At 46.2% G+C, this 14,601-nt stretch overlaps 1 protein-coding gene across 2 annotated transcripts in view; it reads right to left on the reverse strand.

The window, feature by feature from the left end:
- glb1l2 (galactosidase beta 1 like 2) overlaps positions 1-14,601 on the reverse strand; it is a 66,090-nt gene that overhangs the window by 5,045 nt on the left and 46,444 nt on the right. For both annotated transcript variants that reach the window (XM_072486685.1, XM_072486686.1), the window contains exons 11-17: positions 13,445-13,525; positions 12,441-12,547; positions 8,923-9,069; positions 6,816-6,887; positions 5,488-5,566; positions 2,656-2,743; positions 1,546-1,657 (exon numbers count right to left, since the gene is read on the reverse strand). In XM_072486685.1, coding sequence (XP_072342786.1) covers positions 1,546-1,657; positions 2,656-2,743; positions 5,488-5,566; positions 6,816-6,887; positions 8,923-9,069; positions 12,441-12,547; positions 13,445-13,525 — 686 coding nt within the window. The remainder of the gene's footprint in view (positions 1-1,545; positions 1,658-2,655; positions 2,744-5,487; positions 5,567-6,815; positions 6,888-8,922; positions 9,070-12,440; positions 12,548-13,444; positions 13,526-14,601) is intronic.

A 14,601-nucleotide genomic window follows, 5' to 3' on the forward strand; every position in this document is an offset into this window, starting at 1 on the left:
GTGTGGGTTCACTCCCTGCACATCGATAATGGGCCACAAAAATCCCAGAATCATGACCTACCTGCAACTTTTAAATCCACCCAGTCTTTGTTCCGATATGAATGTGGGCATGAACCTCCAGCCCTGTTTATGCCCTCACAATTCGCTTTACCACTCATCTTAATATAATCAGAAAATGCGGCTCCCTCCACCACTGACACACAATGGCAGCAATATGTACCCATCTGTGAGACGCACTGGAGCAACTCGTCAAGGCTCCTTTGACAGTTTCTTCCAAAACCCACAACCAACTAGAAAGATAAGGGCAGCAGATGTATGGGAACACCATCACCTGCAAGCTCCCCTCCCCAAGTCACACACCATCCTGACTTAGGACTATGTCACCGTTTTTTTTTACTGTCACTCGGTCAAAATCCAGGAAACCCCTCCCGTACAACATTGTGGATATACCCACACCATGTGCTATGCAGTGGCTCAAAAGGCAGTCAACTGCCATCTTCTCAAGGGCAATTAATAATGTGCAGTAAAAATGTTGGCCGAACCAATTATGAATAAAGAAGAATGGAGACAGGCATCTGGATTCTCCGACTGACGCCGGGTCAGAGAATCCCCAGGGGGCGCCGCGAATCTGGCCCCGAAGCAGGCTGCCGTATTCTCCGGCGCCGGTTTTGGGCGGGGTGGGGTTCACGCCACGCCGGTTGGGGGCCGTTGGCAGCGCCCCCCCCCCGGCAATTCTCCGGGCCCCAATCGGCCGAGCGGCCATCCGTTTCTGGCCAGTCCCGGCGTGGATTAGACATGGTCCCACACGGTGGGACCTGGCAGGTAAGTCGGCTAGGGCAGTCCTCGGGGGGATTCTACCCCGGGAGGGGGGAAGGGGGGGGGGCCCATGGTGGCCTGGTCCGCGTTCGGTGCCCACCGATCTGCTGGCGGGCCTGTGCCGTGGGGGCATTCCTTCCTTCCGCACCGGCCCCTGTAGGGCTCTCCCACGGCCGGCACGGAGAAGACAATCCCCTGCGCATGCGCCAGAATACGCCGGCCAGTCGGCGCATTCGCTAACTCGCGCAGTCCCTTTGGCGCCGGCTGGCGCAGCGCCAACCCCTCCGGCGTCCACCTAGCCCCCGGATGTGCGGAGGATTCCGCACTTTCGGGGGCTGTTGACGCCGGAGTGGTTCGTGACGGTTTTCCCGCCGTGTGGACTTAGTCCCGCGAAAGGAGAATCCCGCCCAGGTTCACAAACTCTGAACATACCCAGAGTAGTGAATCCTTAAGTTAAAGCAGATTCCCATCTATAGCTACAATGTTTTAAAGCTCTGTGGAATACCCACACCTCCTTCAAAAAATATTGTTTGCAAATTTGTATCACATATTTTCCCACTATTGTTGAGATGAGTTTCAAGTTGAGCAGTTCTACAAATTGCTGTTTTGTTTATTTTTCGACTGTTTTATTTAGTAAGTTTCACATCTTAGGATACGAGCTATACATTTTGTTTTCAAATATCACAACCCGAAGCAGGAAGCTGTACTGATCAAAATAATTTCCCTCACCTTAAGCTTTACAAAGGTATCATAAGGCAGTGAATCCACATGAAGTATGCCATAGAAAAAGCCGGGAAAGGTAGGATTTTCCGGAATAGGATTCAACTGGATAGCTGAGAAACTTCAACCCAGGAGAGACAAACAAAAAAAGATGTTATACTCAATGAACAGTATCCAATTTGACAAATGTCATCATCCTTATTCCTTCAGCGTGGGTGTCACTGCACTGGCTGAATGAGTGTTGGACAAAAATGGGCGTGCACACACTCCACAATAATATTTTTTTGCAAGGCCACTGAAATTAGACTCAGTATCTATCCCTAGGTTAGAGACAGAAAACAGTACTCCTTATAGCTCTGCAGTGGCTCATTTGTGTCTGCACTTGGGTGAGTGTGGCATCAGTCTGTGTGGCGCATGCCTGTGTGTGTGGTATATGCATATGGTTACTGGGCAAGAATAACAGATGTTGCTCTAACTCACTCCACCGTCAATTAGCCGAGGCTCCCACACACGAATGGATGAGGTACCATAGAAAATCCAGGATCAAGCCAGGGAGTTATGATTTTAGTAAGCAAAAGGATTGGCAGCAACGTGAAGACATATGGCATAAACTCAATGGCCAAGAATCTCTCAATAAATCAGCAATAATTCTTTTGTGCGATCACCACACGTTAATTGGGCACTAATTCGTATCAGTCTGTGCTCAATCAAATGGTAACATGGTTAGAAGAAAACAAGAGGGGCACTAAAATGGTAAATCACCCAATGTAGTACGGATTATCAATACGAGAAGCAAGAGTGATTCTAATTATTTGCAACTTATTTGGAAAAATATTTTATATTTAAGATCATTTATCCCCTCGAAGAAGCCAATCACATGAATTGCAATGAGGACGATATAGATTGTATTATAAAGATACACAGAAAAAGAGGGCTGAAGAAAAGTGTGGGGGCGGGGTGCTAAAGAAAACAGTGTGACAACTAGAATCAGGCACACAGGACATTTGGATGTGGTCACCCAAAACAAATAATATTTGCAAGAATTGCTTTAAATATACAAATCAGAAATTGCACAACGTACCAAATCAGCTGAAAACATGTTGAATTCATATACTTTACCTCTCAATAAAACTTGTTTTCATCTCTAAAGGGTAGATGGTAAAGCCCTTCAAAGGTTCTTTATTCAGCAAGATATCTCCTATGAGACCTAAAGAACCAAAACAAACATTAGAGGTTTCTTTTTAATAAGTATCCTGATTCAATGAGATGGCACTTCATTGCATTTTGAACTGAGGTATAGCATTCAAAGCAATGGGAGAACACATAAGACAGTTGCCTCGTAAAAGGAATTCTGGACATAATAAAGTGATTTCACTTTGATCAAAGCATCTCTGAATAGTCACTGAGCGGGATTCTCCGAAATGGAGGCAGAGTGTCCACGCCGTCGCGTTTTACGACGGCGTGAACAGGCCGCTCCCACGTTGAATTCTGGCCCCTACAGGGGGCCAGCACGGCGCTGGAGTGGTTTGCGACACTCCAGCCGCAGATCCCGGCGTGAACTGGGCGCCATGGGATCCGCGCATGCGCAGTTGTGCCGGCGCCAACGATGACATGCGCAGAGGCACCGGTGCCAACCGACGCATGCGCAGTAACCTCGTGGAGCGCTCCGGCCCCTCACCAACATGGCGCCGGTCACGCGAGGAAGTAGGCCGGGGGGGGGGGGGGGGGGGGAAGAAGAGGCCGGCCCGCCGATCTGTGAGCCCCGATCACGGGCCAGACCCCATCGGAGGCCCCCCCCGGGAATGCAGCCCCCCTCCCCCCCCCGGGAATGCAGCCACCCCCCCCCCCCCTCCCCCAAGACAGGCCGCCCCCCAAGCCTTCGCGACGAGTCCCTGCCGGCAGCGACCAGGTGTGGACGGCGCCAGCGGGCCTAGGCCATTTACGCGCGGCTGCTCGGCACATTCGGGCCGGAGAATCGCCACTCGCCTTGTGTGGCGATTCTCCGAGCGGCCCGGCGCGATTCGTGCGGCGCTGGTTTCGGGGGGTGGGAGAATCACGTGCGGGGGTCGGAGCGGCGTGGCACGATTCGCGCGGCGCCCCAGCGATTCTCCCACCCGGTGGGGGGGGGGGGGGAATCCCGCCCACTGACTCCTAAAGAACGCAATATTTTCAGGTGACGATGGTTCAAACAATGTTTTTTTTTGAAAACCAAGCAAGTTGCATTAATAAAGCACCTTGAACAAAGAAAAATATCACAAGGCCTTTTCGGAAGTGTAGTCAAGCAAAAATTGGCGTCAAGTTTGTTGAAATATTAAGAGAGGTCACGAATAGCTTGGTCAAAAAAGGATAGGGAGAGTTTTAAATTGCAGACATTAGGTGGTCAGTAGTCAATAGTCTGGCACTTCGGCTGTGCCAGCCTAGCACCCAAACAGTGCCACTTGGGTGAGGCAGCACGATTTGGTACAAGGTAGATTTGATGCAGTGAATTGTGGGTGAGCGGTGATTAAAGGAGGGTGAAGTAAGGCAAGGAGAATATTTGAATAGTCGAGCTTGGACGCGAGAGATAAATCCTATAGGTTATGACAAAATACATATCTGATTGCCTGCAAATTCAGTTAAAATGTTGCATTAGTTTGAGCACATTAGCTGAAGGCTGAAGAGAGCAATTTCCCCATTAAAATAAAAGCAAAATACTGCGGTTGCTGGAATCTGAAACAAAAATAGAAAATCCTGGAAAAACTCAGCGGGTTTGGCAGCATCTGTGGAAAGAGAAAATAGAGTTAACATTTCAAGTCAATAAGACTCCTCTTCATTAAATTGTACACTGTAGCATTTTTCCTATCCAGGACTAATATTCACACCTAATGCGTACTTACCCTGGAGAAACTGAGGTTCCTTAAATGGTCAAGGGTTCTGGCTTCAGTTCTACATGCAGCTATCAGAACATACTTGTTAGCACAATGATATCTTTCCAATGGATGCAAACTAACCATAAGACACAGGAGCAGAATTAGGCCATTCGGCCCATCGGGTCTGCTCTGCCATTCAATCATGGCTGATATTTTTCTCATCCCCATTCTCCTGCCTTTTCCCCAGAACCCCTGATCTCCTTATTAATCAAGAACCTATCTATCTCTGTCATAAAGCCACTCATACACAGCCTTCTGCAGCAAAGAGTTCCGTAGATTCACGACCCTCTGGCTGAAGAAATTCCTCCTCATCTTTGTTTTAAAGGATCGTCCCTTTAGTCTGAGATTGTGTCCTCTGCTTCGTTTTTCCTACAAGTGGAAACATCCTCTCCACGTCCACTCCATCCAGGCCTTGCAGTAAGTTTCAATAAGACAGTTGCCTCGTAAAAGGAATTCTGGACATAATAAAGTGATTTCACTTTGATCAAAGCATCTCTGAATAGTCACTGAGCGGGATTCTCCGAAATGGAGGCAGAGTGTCCACGCCGTCGCGTTTTACGACGGCGTGAACAGGCCGCTCCCACGTTGAATCCTTCTAAACTGCAACGAGTACAGACCCAGAGTCCTCAACGGTTCCTCATACGACAAGCTCTTCATTCCAGGGATCATTCTTGTGAACCTTCTCTGGACCATTTCCAAGGCCAGCATATCCTTTCTTAGATACGGAGCCCAAAATTGCTCACAATACTCCGAATGGGGTCTGACCAGAGCCTTATATAGCCTCAGAAGTACATCCCTGGTCTTGTAATCTAGCACTCGCGACATGAATGCTAACATTGCATTTGCCTTCCTAACTGCCGATCAATCTTCTGCAGATTTGAAATTCTGGTAAATTTAATCCAGTTTTCTTGCTAGTCAAATTTTGCATATCAGAATTACTAATCTAACAGCACAGTTCAGATCTTGCAGTGGTTGGAAAAGTTACCTGATCACGTACTAAACAACACTGACTACATTGTTAATCACCATCTTACAAGTTCACCTTTTCGCTGGTCATCAAGTTTGTCACCGTAGTTGACTCTGCCACGATTTTCCACCAAGAGACTCAAATTCCGCTTCCCCTGCAAGAAAAATACATCAGTTTCAGCGCCGTGGAACATCACAGAGTTTCTTCATCACATCATTTTAAGCAGAGCGACCAGAGGAGTTCTTATATGATGATGGTCACCCTCCCCCTAGTGATACTTCAGATTAACGCTGCCATGGATTTATAAAGGAATTCAGCAATTTATTTGGGGACAACACAAAACACCACACAACAGCAGAATTAAACCAGAGCATGGAAATACTGCTTTTTAGCAAAAGAAAACCCACATTGTTCTTAGAATAAAATACTAACACGATTAAATAATCAGGGACATTTTACGATAAAACTAATCAGGGACATTTTACAAGGGCTCAACACACAGCAGGCAAGAATTGAACAAGGTGCCAGCAATTTTCCAAACATTGTAATCATTGGGTTTATCTGTTGTCCATTAACTGTGTACAAGGTCTGCAGGTTAGGTAGATCCTTGTTGTAATTTATCAGATAGTGATTCTTAACAATTATAAATTGATGCAGCCCACTCTGAAACATTTTGGAGCAATTGGAGTCGGTTAAATGCAACATGAAGCATTGTCTCTGTTCTCTGCTCTAATTGAAGTCTCATTGAAACACAGTTGAAGATACCTCTATGAACCATTTACCGCAATTACCAATCATTTGTTTGCAGAGATTCTATAACCCAGTTATATACGTCACCTCCTTGCTGGATGTACCAAAAACTCCTCAAGCTATGTTCTTGACTTTTTCCCAGCGCTGTTCTCATACAGACCCTTCTGGATTAGAAGAGTGTGGGTTCAAGCCTTCCCCTGCAGTAGAGAACATAATCCAAGCTAATACCGCAGTGCAGTACTGAGGGAGTACTCCATTGTTAAAGGAACCAAATTATGGATAGGATTTTACACCACGCTCAGGTGGATGTAGAAGCCCCCATGGCTTTTCAAAAGAGCAGCAAATTATCACAGTGTCCTATGATACTGATCCACACTGAACATCTCAAAAGACTGGTCATGCATCTCATTTGCTGTATATAAAGTGCTTGGTATCTTTGCCCAGAGTGCAACAAAGCCGATCACTGGCTGAGAAACAATTTTGGACATCCAGTTTTGGTTTCCTTCCTTATAGTTACCATTTTTGTGAAACGAACAGTGAAATAAAAGCCCCATTATCTACTGTCACCTCCAAAAGTAGCAGTACCGAGAACAAAGTAATTGCTTAATTAACCATAAACACATTTTGGAGACTTGATACTCAATAGCACCTACCGTAGCAACCGAGATTGCCAATTCCATATTTTTGTAATCCAGGAATCCAATTGACACACCATCAACAAACACCTGAAACATCAGAGAATACACTCACTAATGCAAACAGTAAGAGTTGCGTGTAAACGACAGGCTGTGGAGCAGATGTATAGCAGAATAGTGCAAGCCAAAGCAGGAAAAATGCTTCAGGTGCTGACTTGGTCAATACATTTTAATGTTGCAGCAGGCTATAGCTTCACATTCCTACCTCCTTCGTAGGATGCCTCATATGGTATATTTTCAGTTCTTTTCCACCAAGCATGGTTAGCATAAAGATGGTCAAGTCTTAGATTAGCGTGGAATTAAAGGATTTCAATAGGATATACGGCAAAGAATGGGCCATTTGGCCCGACAAGTTTCCTCTGATCGTGTTGGTGTAGGGGAAATACACTGACCCCCAGTGCTGTAAAGGCACTGCCCGGATGAATCTGGTCACTTTCACCCCCCTTAAGCCTCGGCCCTCTTGACTTCCTGAGCCCTGAGGAACCTGCCTTGTCTGCAGTACAAGTAGAACGCTGATCAAATGTAAGGCAAACCACAAAATAATAAAACATTTTACTAATAGATCTGTCTCTGGAAAACAACTTAGATGGCTACCTTCCAATCAATCTCTTAAATCTGGCTGTGGGTGCACTTGGAGGCAGGTTTCCCATGTTTGAATCTTTAAACCCCCCCCTTCAAGCCCATCCTGGGAGGTTAAAATGTCTGTTCAAGCTGGGGTTTTATTTGCCAATTAATGAGTACTAAAGTTGAGAATTGGGCAATCAATTTTACAGACGAGATTACCATTACAGTCCTGACTGTAGCAGCATCCACAGAGGTTTACAGCACAGATGGAGATCATTCAACTCATGATTTCTATGCCAGCTCCTTAGCAGAGCAATCTGCAACAAATCTCATTGACCTGCTCTCTCCCCAAAACTTTCAGAAAAAAAAAAACGACTGTCGCTGTCCAGGCGCATTAGAAATCTTGACCACTTGAGAAATGCAAATCAAAACCATAATAGAGTATCTGCCTGCAGGTGCAATGATGGAAATATTCAAAGCCTGATTGCAAAGAATGTTCGGTGAATGCATTACTCTCAAATTCTTCTCACAACGGGATTCAGCAATATGTGGCCCAGTTCTGAGGGGCAGAAAAGCTCAGTAACGGCCACTGTCCCTTCCAACAGGCATTTTAGATGGCTCAGAGCTTCTCAAAGTGCCTAATGTAAATCAGGGCTGGGCAGTCAACAGCAGTCACTGGTTTAATAACGGTATAAGATAGCTACACTCTCCAGGAATAAATTCCTAACTCGGCACCTTCAAAAACCTACAGTGAAATGCAAGAGAATAGAAAAATGACAACGCCAATTCAAAAATAGATTTGAGCACCATTCCCTGGACATGAGCCACTTCACACATTAAAATAAAACTGGATTCACAGTTTGTCTGGATTAAATCAGCAACTCCCCATAGTGAGAGCTCGTTATGGAAATAACATTACAATGGAATGCCCGATTCCTATTGTTTTCTTCACATTGGTGAAGACAAGTTGACCGAAATGCAGCTGCTGTAACTTCCTGAGTGGCAATTAGCATCGAATTGACACTTCCTACCCACTTACCTGTGTCAAATTTCTTGTCTATCTCGCCCGACCTTGCAACTCAGGACAGGCGTGGCCCCTGGGGGGGTCAGAGGTGCAGGGGTCGCCCATGCGGGGATTGGTCTGGGTATTTATTACGCTGAAATTAGAAGAGGTTTTATTTCTTCTTACCTTTTCGGAGTCACTATTAGTGCAACTCTGGTGGAACCATCCGAAGTTAGAGATTTAAATTGCTTCTTCGGATGGTTCAGAGCGCAGTGCAATTACCCAGGGCAAGTTAGCACGTTTGGGCCATTGCAGAGCAAGTGTTTACCTGGGAACTTTCAAGAGGGATTTTCCAGAGCATCTTTGGGGTACCCCCCCACCCGACCACACACAAATGTGACGCAAATATCTCCTTTACCAGAACTCAGCATTGACATCTCTCACCTTGGACGATTCACATTTATCAAAATCATGTAAGAACAGACTGTATTAAGTTACCTGTGCTCTGTCACGCACATTCTGCATTGAATCAAGTAATCCTCCACTATTTATTACTGTGTTATATAATGTGTATCCATAGGCTTGTCCACTGTCATGGTTGATTGGCAGGTTTTCCATATTAATCTGTCTTTCACTTTTAATTGGCTACAAAAGATCAAAATAAGACAATGAAACATGTTACTTTTGCAGCCTCAAACATTTCCACATAGTTCACCGACCAACAACTTGATCCCAGGAAATATCCCTTACCCCATACACAGCACTCTCGGGTTTAGCATTTGAGAACTAATAGATCAGAGCGTGAAGAAACTTTTGAGTTCAACCACCTGACAATTGCGTGTGTGTAGAGGAATGTATTCAAAGAGACCATAGCCTGTGAAGTAGCACAGGCTGCAAGTTCGAAACCCACCCGATACGATAATTATTTCAGCACCACCTCCTCGAGGGCAATTAGGGTGGTCAACAAATGCTGGTTTTGCCAGTGATGCTTACATGGAATAAAATACAAAACAGGTTGGATTTTAGGCCCCCCTCCTCCCTTCCCCCCCTCCTCCCCCCCTCCCTTCCCCCCCCTCCCTTCCCCCCCTCTTCCCTTCCCCCCCCTCCTCTCCTCCCTCCCCCCCTCCTCCCCCCCCTCCTCCTCCCTCCCCCCCCTCCTCCTCCCTCCCCCCCCCTCCTCCTCCCTCCCCCCCCTCCTCCTCCTCCTCCTCCCTCCCCCCCTCCTCCCTCCCCCCCCTCCTCCCTCCTCCCCCTCCCCCCCCTCCCTCCTCCTCCTCCCCCCCTCCCTCCTCCTCCTCCCCCCTCCCTCCTCCTCCTCCCCCCCTCCCTCCTCCTCCTCCCCCCCTCCCTCCTCCTCCTCCCCCCCTCCCTCCTCCTCCTCTTCCCCCCCTCCCCCCTCCTACGTCCCCCCCCCCTCCATCTCCTCTTCCCCCCCATCTCCTCTTCCCTACTGGGCATTTTCTCAGCAGGGGAAGTAAAACAATACAAGCAGTGATGAAATACAAGCCATCACTTTCCCACCCACCCCAAACCTGGTCCAAATAATACATTCGAGTGGGGAGCTGCCAAAACTGCCTGCTCCTTGCCATTTTTAAACAAATAATTAACTGGAAATTGAGCTTGGTGCCAAGCCAATTGATCTGTGTTTTCTGTTGCCTAAAAGATGGCATGCAGGCTGGAGCTGGCTTTGGAAAAAAAAAAGATTTCTAAAATTAGCAGTGCACTCTGTAGGGGATGACATCATAATCAATAAAACTTAAGCTTATTGTGTTCTGATGAATTTAAATCTCAAGTGTGGCACTTGAAAAGAACTATAAACAAACATCAGCCGGTTTGCCACAATATGATTGGTTTGGGTAAACCATCAATGCATGTTCAGTCCATTCAAATAATGTTGCACATTTTGAACCTTAAGGAATTAAAAATTGTGGCCAAGTAATGAAAATATAAACTAAAAAGGCAGGAAAAATTCAGCAGATCTGGTAACAACTGTGGAGAGAGAAACAAGAGTTAACGCTGAGCCGGTATCAGAGCACTGAAGAAGTTATACGGACTCAAAATGCTAACTCTGTTTCTCTCCCCACTGATGCTGACAGACCTGTTGCATTTTCTGGCATTTTCTGTTTTTAATTTTCCATTTCTGGCATCTGCAATGTTCTGCCTTTATTTTAGTGGTCAAATGACTATTGGCCAATGGGACAAATGCTCCACCACTGAACAGAAAAATCAGAGTCGATCCCACATTGGAGAATTCATCAGTTTTGGAAAAAATCTAAACATTTCAATGTTTTTGTTTTAAAGTTCATTTGTGGTTCTACTAATGATAGAAATCTCAGATATTCAGGCCTTGGAAAGTTGATCAGATTGTCTAGTTTCTGCAGCTGCACCCCCTTGTGAGCTTAGGGTTGGAGGCGGGATTCCCGCCATGCGGCAGGATTCCCGCCAAGCCGGTCGGGGGCCGTTGACAGCGGTCCCACCGGCGATTCTCCTGGCCCCCATGGGTCGAGAGGCTGTCCAGTTTTGCCCAGTCCCGCCGGCGTGAATTACTCATCTCACACACGGCGGGACCTGGCAGATAAGTGTGGCCTGGCCCACGATCGGGGCCTACCGGCCTGCGGGCAGGCTGGTTCCGTGGGAGCCTTCTTTCCTCCGCGCCGGACCCCTGTAGCGCTCCGCCATATTGCCCGGGGGCCGGCGCGGAGAAGGGAACACCCGTGCATGCGCAGAAATATGCCGGCCGGTCCGCGCATGTGTAAATGACTCCGGCGGCAACCTAGCCCCCTAGAAAGGTGTCGTGGGCGTTGACGCCGGAGTCGTTGGTGCCGGTTTTCCCGCTAGCGTGGGGACATAGCCCCATTTTTAGAGAATTCCATCCCAGGTGTGCACCAGGCTTCTCCCACCTATTGCACTGCCTTGGTAACAGCTCCTGGGAGAGGGGCGAGAATGGGCTGAGGTTACCTGCCTTCATATGGTTCAATAGACTCTTTAGAATGCCTCGTCTCTGCTTGACACAGCCTCCTGCAGAAATGACTGATACTAGGGGCTCACTTGGCAAGTTAACAAAGGTATTTATTTTAATTAAGTTAACGGGGGAGATTTTGAGCCCACGTCCGCAGTCAGTGAGAACGGAAGCGCGTGCAGAAAATTTAAACAACGCGATTCTCCCTGGTGAGATTGTGGTTTCCGATATTCCAGGCACCTCACCTGTAGTGCAATGAGAAATCCGCCGCGGAACGCCTTGAACCTCATTTTAATATATTATAATATCGTTGCCGTGCCCCGCCTCTGGGACTTCCCCACTCACTGAATATTCACTGGTCACTGGATTAACAACAGCTGTATAAAAACGAGAACCTGGCGACTTCACCTCTGAAGGGGATATCGGAGGTGAGCACTCAGGTTGCCATTACCATCCAGGGTGTCAGTTGCAGATGGAGGCAGAGGGGAGGATGCGGGGGACCCAGATAGGTTCAGCCCGGGAACAGGGCATTTCAGGGGGGGTGGGGTCACTCGTTGGCCTCAGCAGCCCCTCATGTCTGTGAGCCTCTAGGTTTTCAGGCAGTGCTTCCCGGATTCTGCTTGCTGGAATTGTGGCGATATAACCGCTGAGGGATTGCCCTTCCAGAGTGACAGCTATAAAGTGGGTGGTGTTGTGTTGGCCGCTCTGGATCCGTGGAACACATACAGGCCACCAACACTATTTAATTGAGTCATTAACTGTTTAACATACTCTCACTGTGGGTTAACACAATATTAGCTTTAACTAAAGACCTTTGCCTTGTCCTAAACAGTCAATGCACTCAGCATTGTCGATTTCATGCCAATGTGGTCTGTGATGTCCCCCCCCCTCCACCATTTTATTATTCCGCCTGTGGTCTCGATGCTGAATGCTTATAATCAAGAATCCTATGTACATACCAGTTATCATCCGAATCCACATTGTACCAGCTTCACTCACCTCGGGTGTATAATCTGCTTTGAAAGCTACAAAATAAATTGTAGTCACTAAAACATACCTTTTCTAATTGACTGAGTGCGTCCCACAAAGGAATGTATTCCTTTACATGAAGGGTGGCGTATTTTGATTTATACATTACAGCGGGTTGTTCAGGTAACTCTTGACCTATGACAAAGTGAAAAAAATTAGCCTGATTTTTTAAACACAGTAAATTAATATCAGTAAAACCATTTTTGGGGTGGGATGGAAAACGGGACAAGGAGAAAAGATCTTGTATGAAATCATAGACTTGTTCTTTAACAAGGTCATTTGGGCTATGAATCTATGCCAGCTCTCGAAAAACAAACAAATTTGCTTTTTGACTCTCTAAATTGCTGCTTGAGTTTGTCGTTTTAACAGGCAGTTATTTTGATATCACGTGATCACACACAAGTCTATAACTGCACATCACATTAAATTTGCATGAGACATTCCAGTGCGAGGATGATGTGATATTATCTCAAAGCTGTGAGATGGGCAGAATAAGAGAGGGCATAAGGTTGGGTTCATCAATCGTTCCAAAGGAAGCAAGGGCAGGGATTAATTGCAGAGTAAAGCTCCTTCCACCTTGTGCCGTAAACCCAAATTCTCCCTCCCAGTGCAACCTTTCTCACACTAGCCACCCAGGAAACCTGCCCAATCCGTAATCGTGGACCGTAGGATAAAGTATGGGAATTTGGTGCACTTGGTACCACAGTAGATATTTTTAGTCTCAACAATGCGACCAGCTCTTGACGGAAGTCTCCATGCTTTCTGAAAGCATGTTAATGAACTGGGTACATCTTCTGCCTGATCATTTTTATTATGTTCTGCTCACATAATGCAAAGAAAGAAATTTAAACAAGGATAGTATTGTGGAGCGGTAGGGTGTGTGTGTGTGTGTGTGTGTGTGTGTGTGTGCGCATGTGTGACTAAGTGGCTATCATCCCCTTTGAATTTTCAAGCCTACACAATTCGACAAAAATATCCATGGACTTTGTTTTCTCAACAAAAAGTGTACAAAATTCACAGAAGTCTATTTACCCAAGTACTTGCTGTAAAGTTCCCGAATTCCACTATATTTTTCGGTGTAGTCTCCTGCCTCAGACAAGGGTGCATCGTAATCTGGTATGCAGGAGGAAAGTTCAGCCAAATTAACACTTCAAACAAAAAACACAAGTGAAATCTGACTGCTTGTCAATTAGTTACTTCCAAATTAATAATAATCAAGGCTAAATAGTACAGCATGGAACTCAACAACAGAATTGTGAAAATTAACTATAAACCATCTCGTCTGACTTAAGGAAAATAGGCCGACAATTAAAACTTAGAAATGTCAGTGGGGCAGCACAGTGGTTAGCACTGCTGACTCACGGCACCGAGGTCCCAGGTTCGATCCCGGCCCCGGGCCACTGTCCGTATGGAGTTGCATACTCTCCCCGCGTTTGCGTGGGTTTCGCCCCCACAACACAAAGATATGCAGGGTAAGTGGATTGGCCACGTTAAATTGGGAAAAAATGAATTGCGTACTCTAAATTTATTTAAAAAAAAGAAATAAATGTCAGTTTAGGGGTAGATTACATTTTAGATGAAAAAGCACTCCCATAAACCTCAAAACAGACAACTTGCAAAAGATAATGTTATGTATTCCTGTCTGAATCTTGCGCATCTCTGATTTAGAGCATTCCACCATGGAATGGGCTTTAACTGTCTCGATCCAAAGCTCTGCAATTCCCTCACTCCTCCTTTAAGGCACTTCTTGAAACAGTCTCAGGATAAGGGGTAGATCATATAGGACTTAAGTGCTGTTTCGAATTAAAAATTCTTTTAGCGGTCAGGTAAAGTCACATGACATTGGTCCAGCAAATTATCACGCTAACTAATGATGATCAAATCGATTTCAAATCAGATTGTCAGAGAAGGTGATCAATTTCAACATTTTTTTAAAGCAAATGCTGTGTTTAATTTCCTTGATGTGCCCCTATGCTCATGTAAACTTCCTTTCTCATGATATAATTTAGATGAGCACTTGAAATGCCAAAGCATTCAAGGCTACACAGCAAGTGCTGGTGCTGGATGGCAGCACATGCACAATGGAAGGACCTCTTTCTGAGCTGTAAAACTCAATGAAAATCATAAATGATTGCATCAAGAGGGCGGCACGGTGGCTAGCACTGCTGCCTACGGTACTGAGGACCCGG

Source organism: Scyliorhinus torazame, chromosome 21 (genome assembly GCF_047496885.1).
Source record: "Scyliorhinus torazame isolate Kashiwa2021f chromosome 21, sScyTor2.1, whole genome shotgun sequence".
In the NCBI taxonomy this organism is placed as follows: Eukaryota; Metazoa; Chordata; class Chondrichthyes; order Carcharhiniformes; family Scyliorhinidae; genus Scyliorhinus; species Scyliorhinus torazame.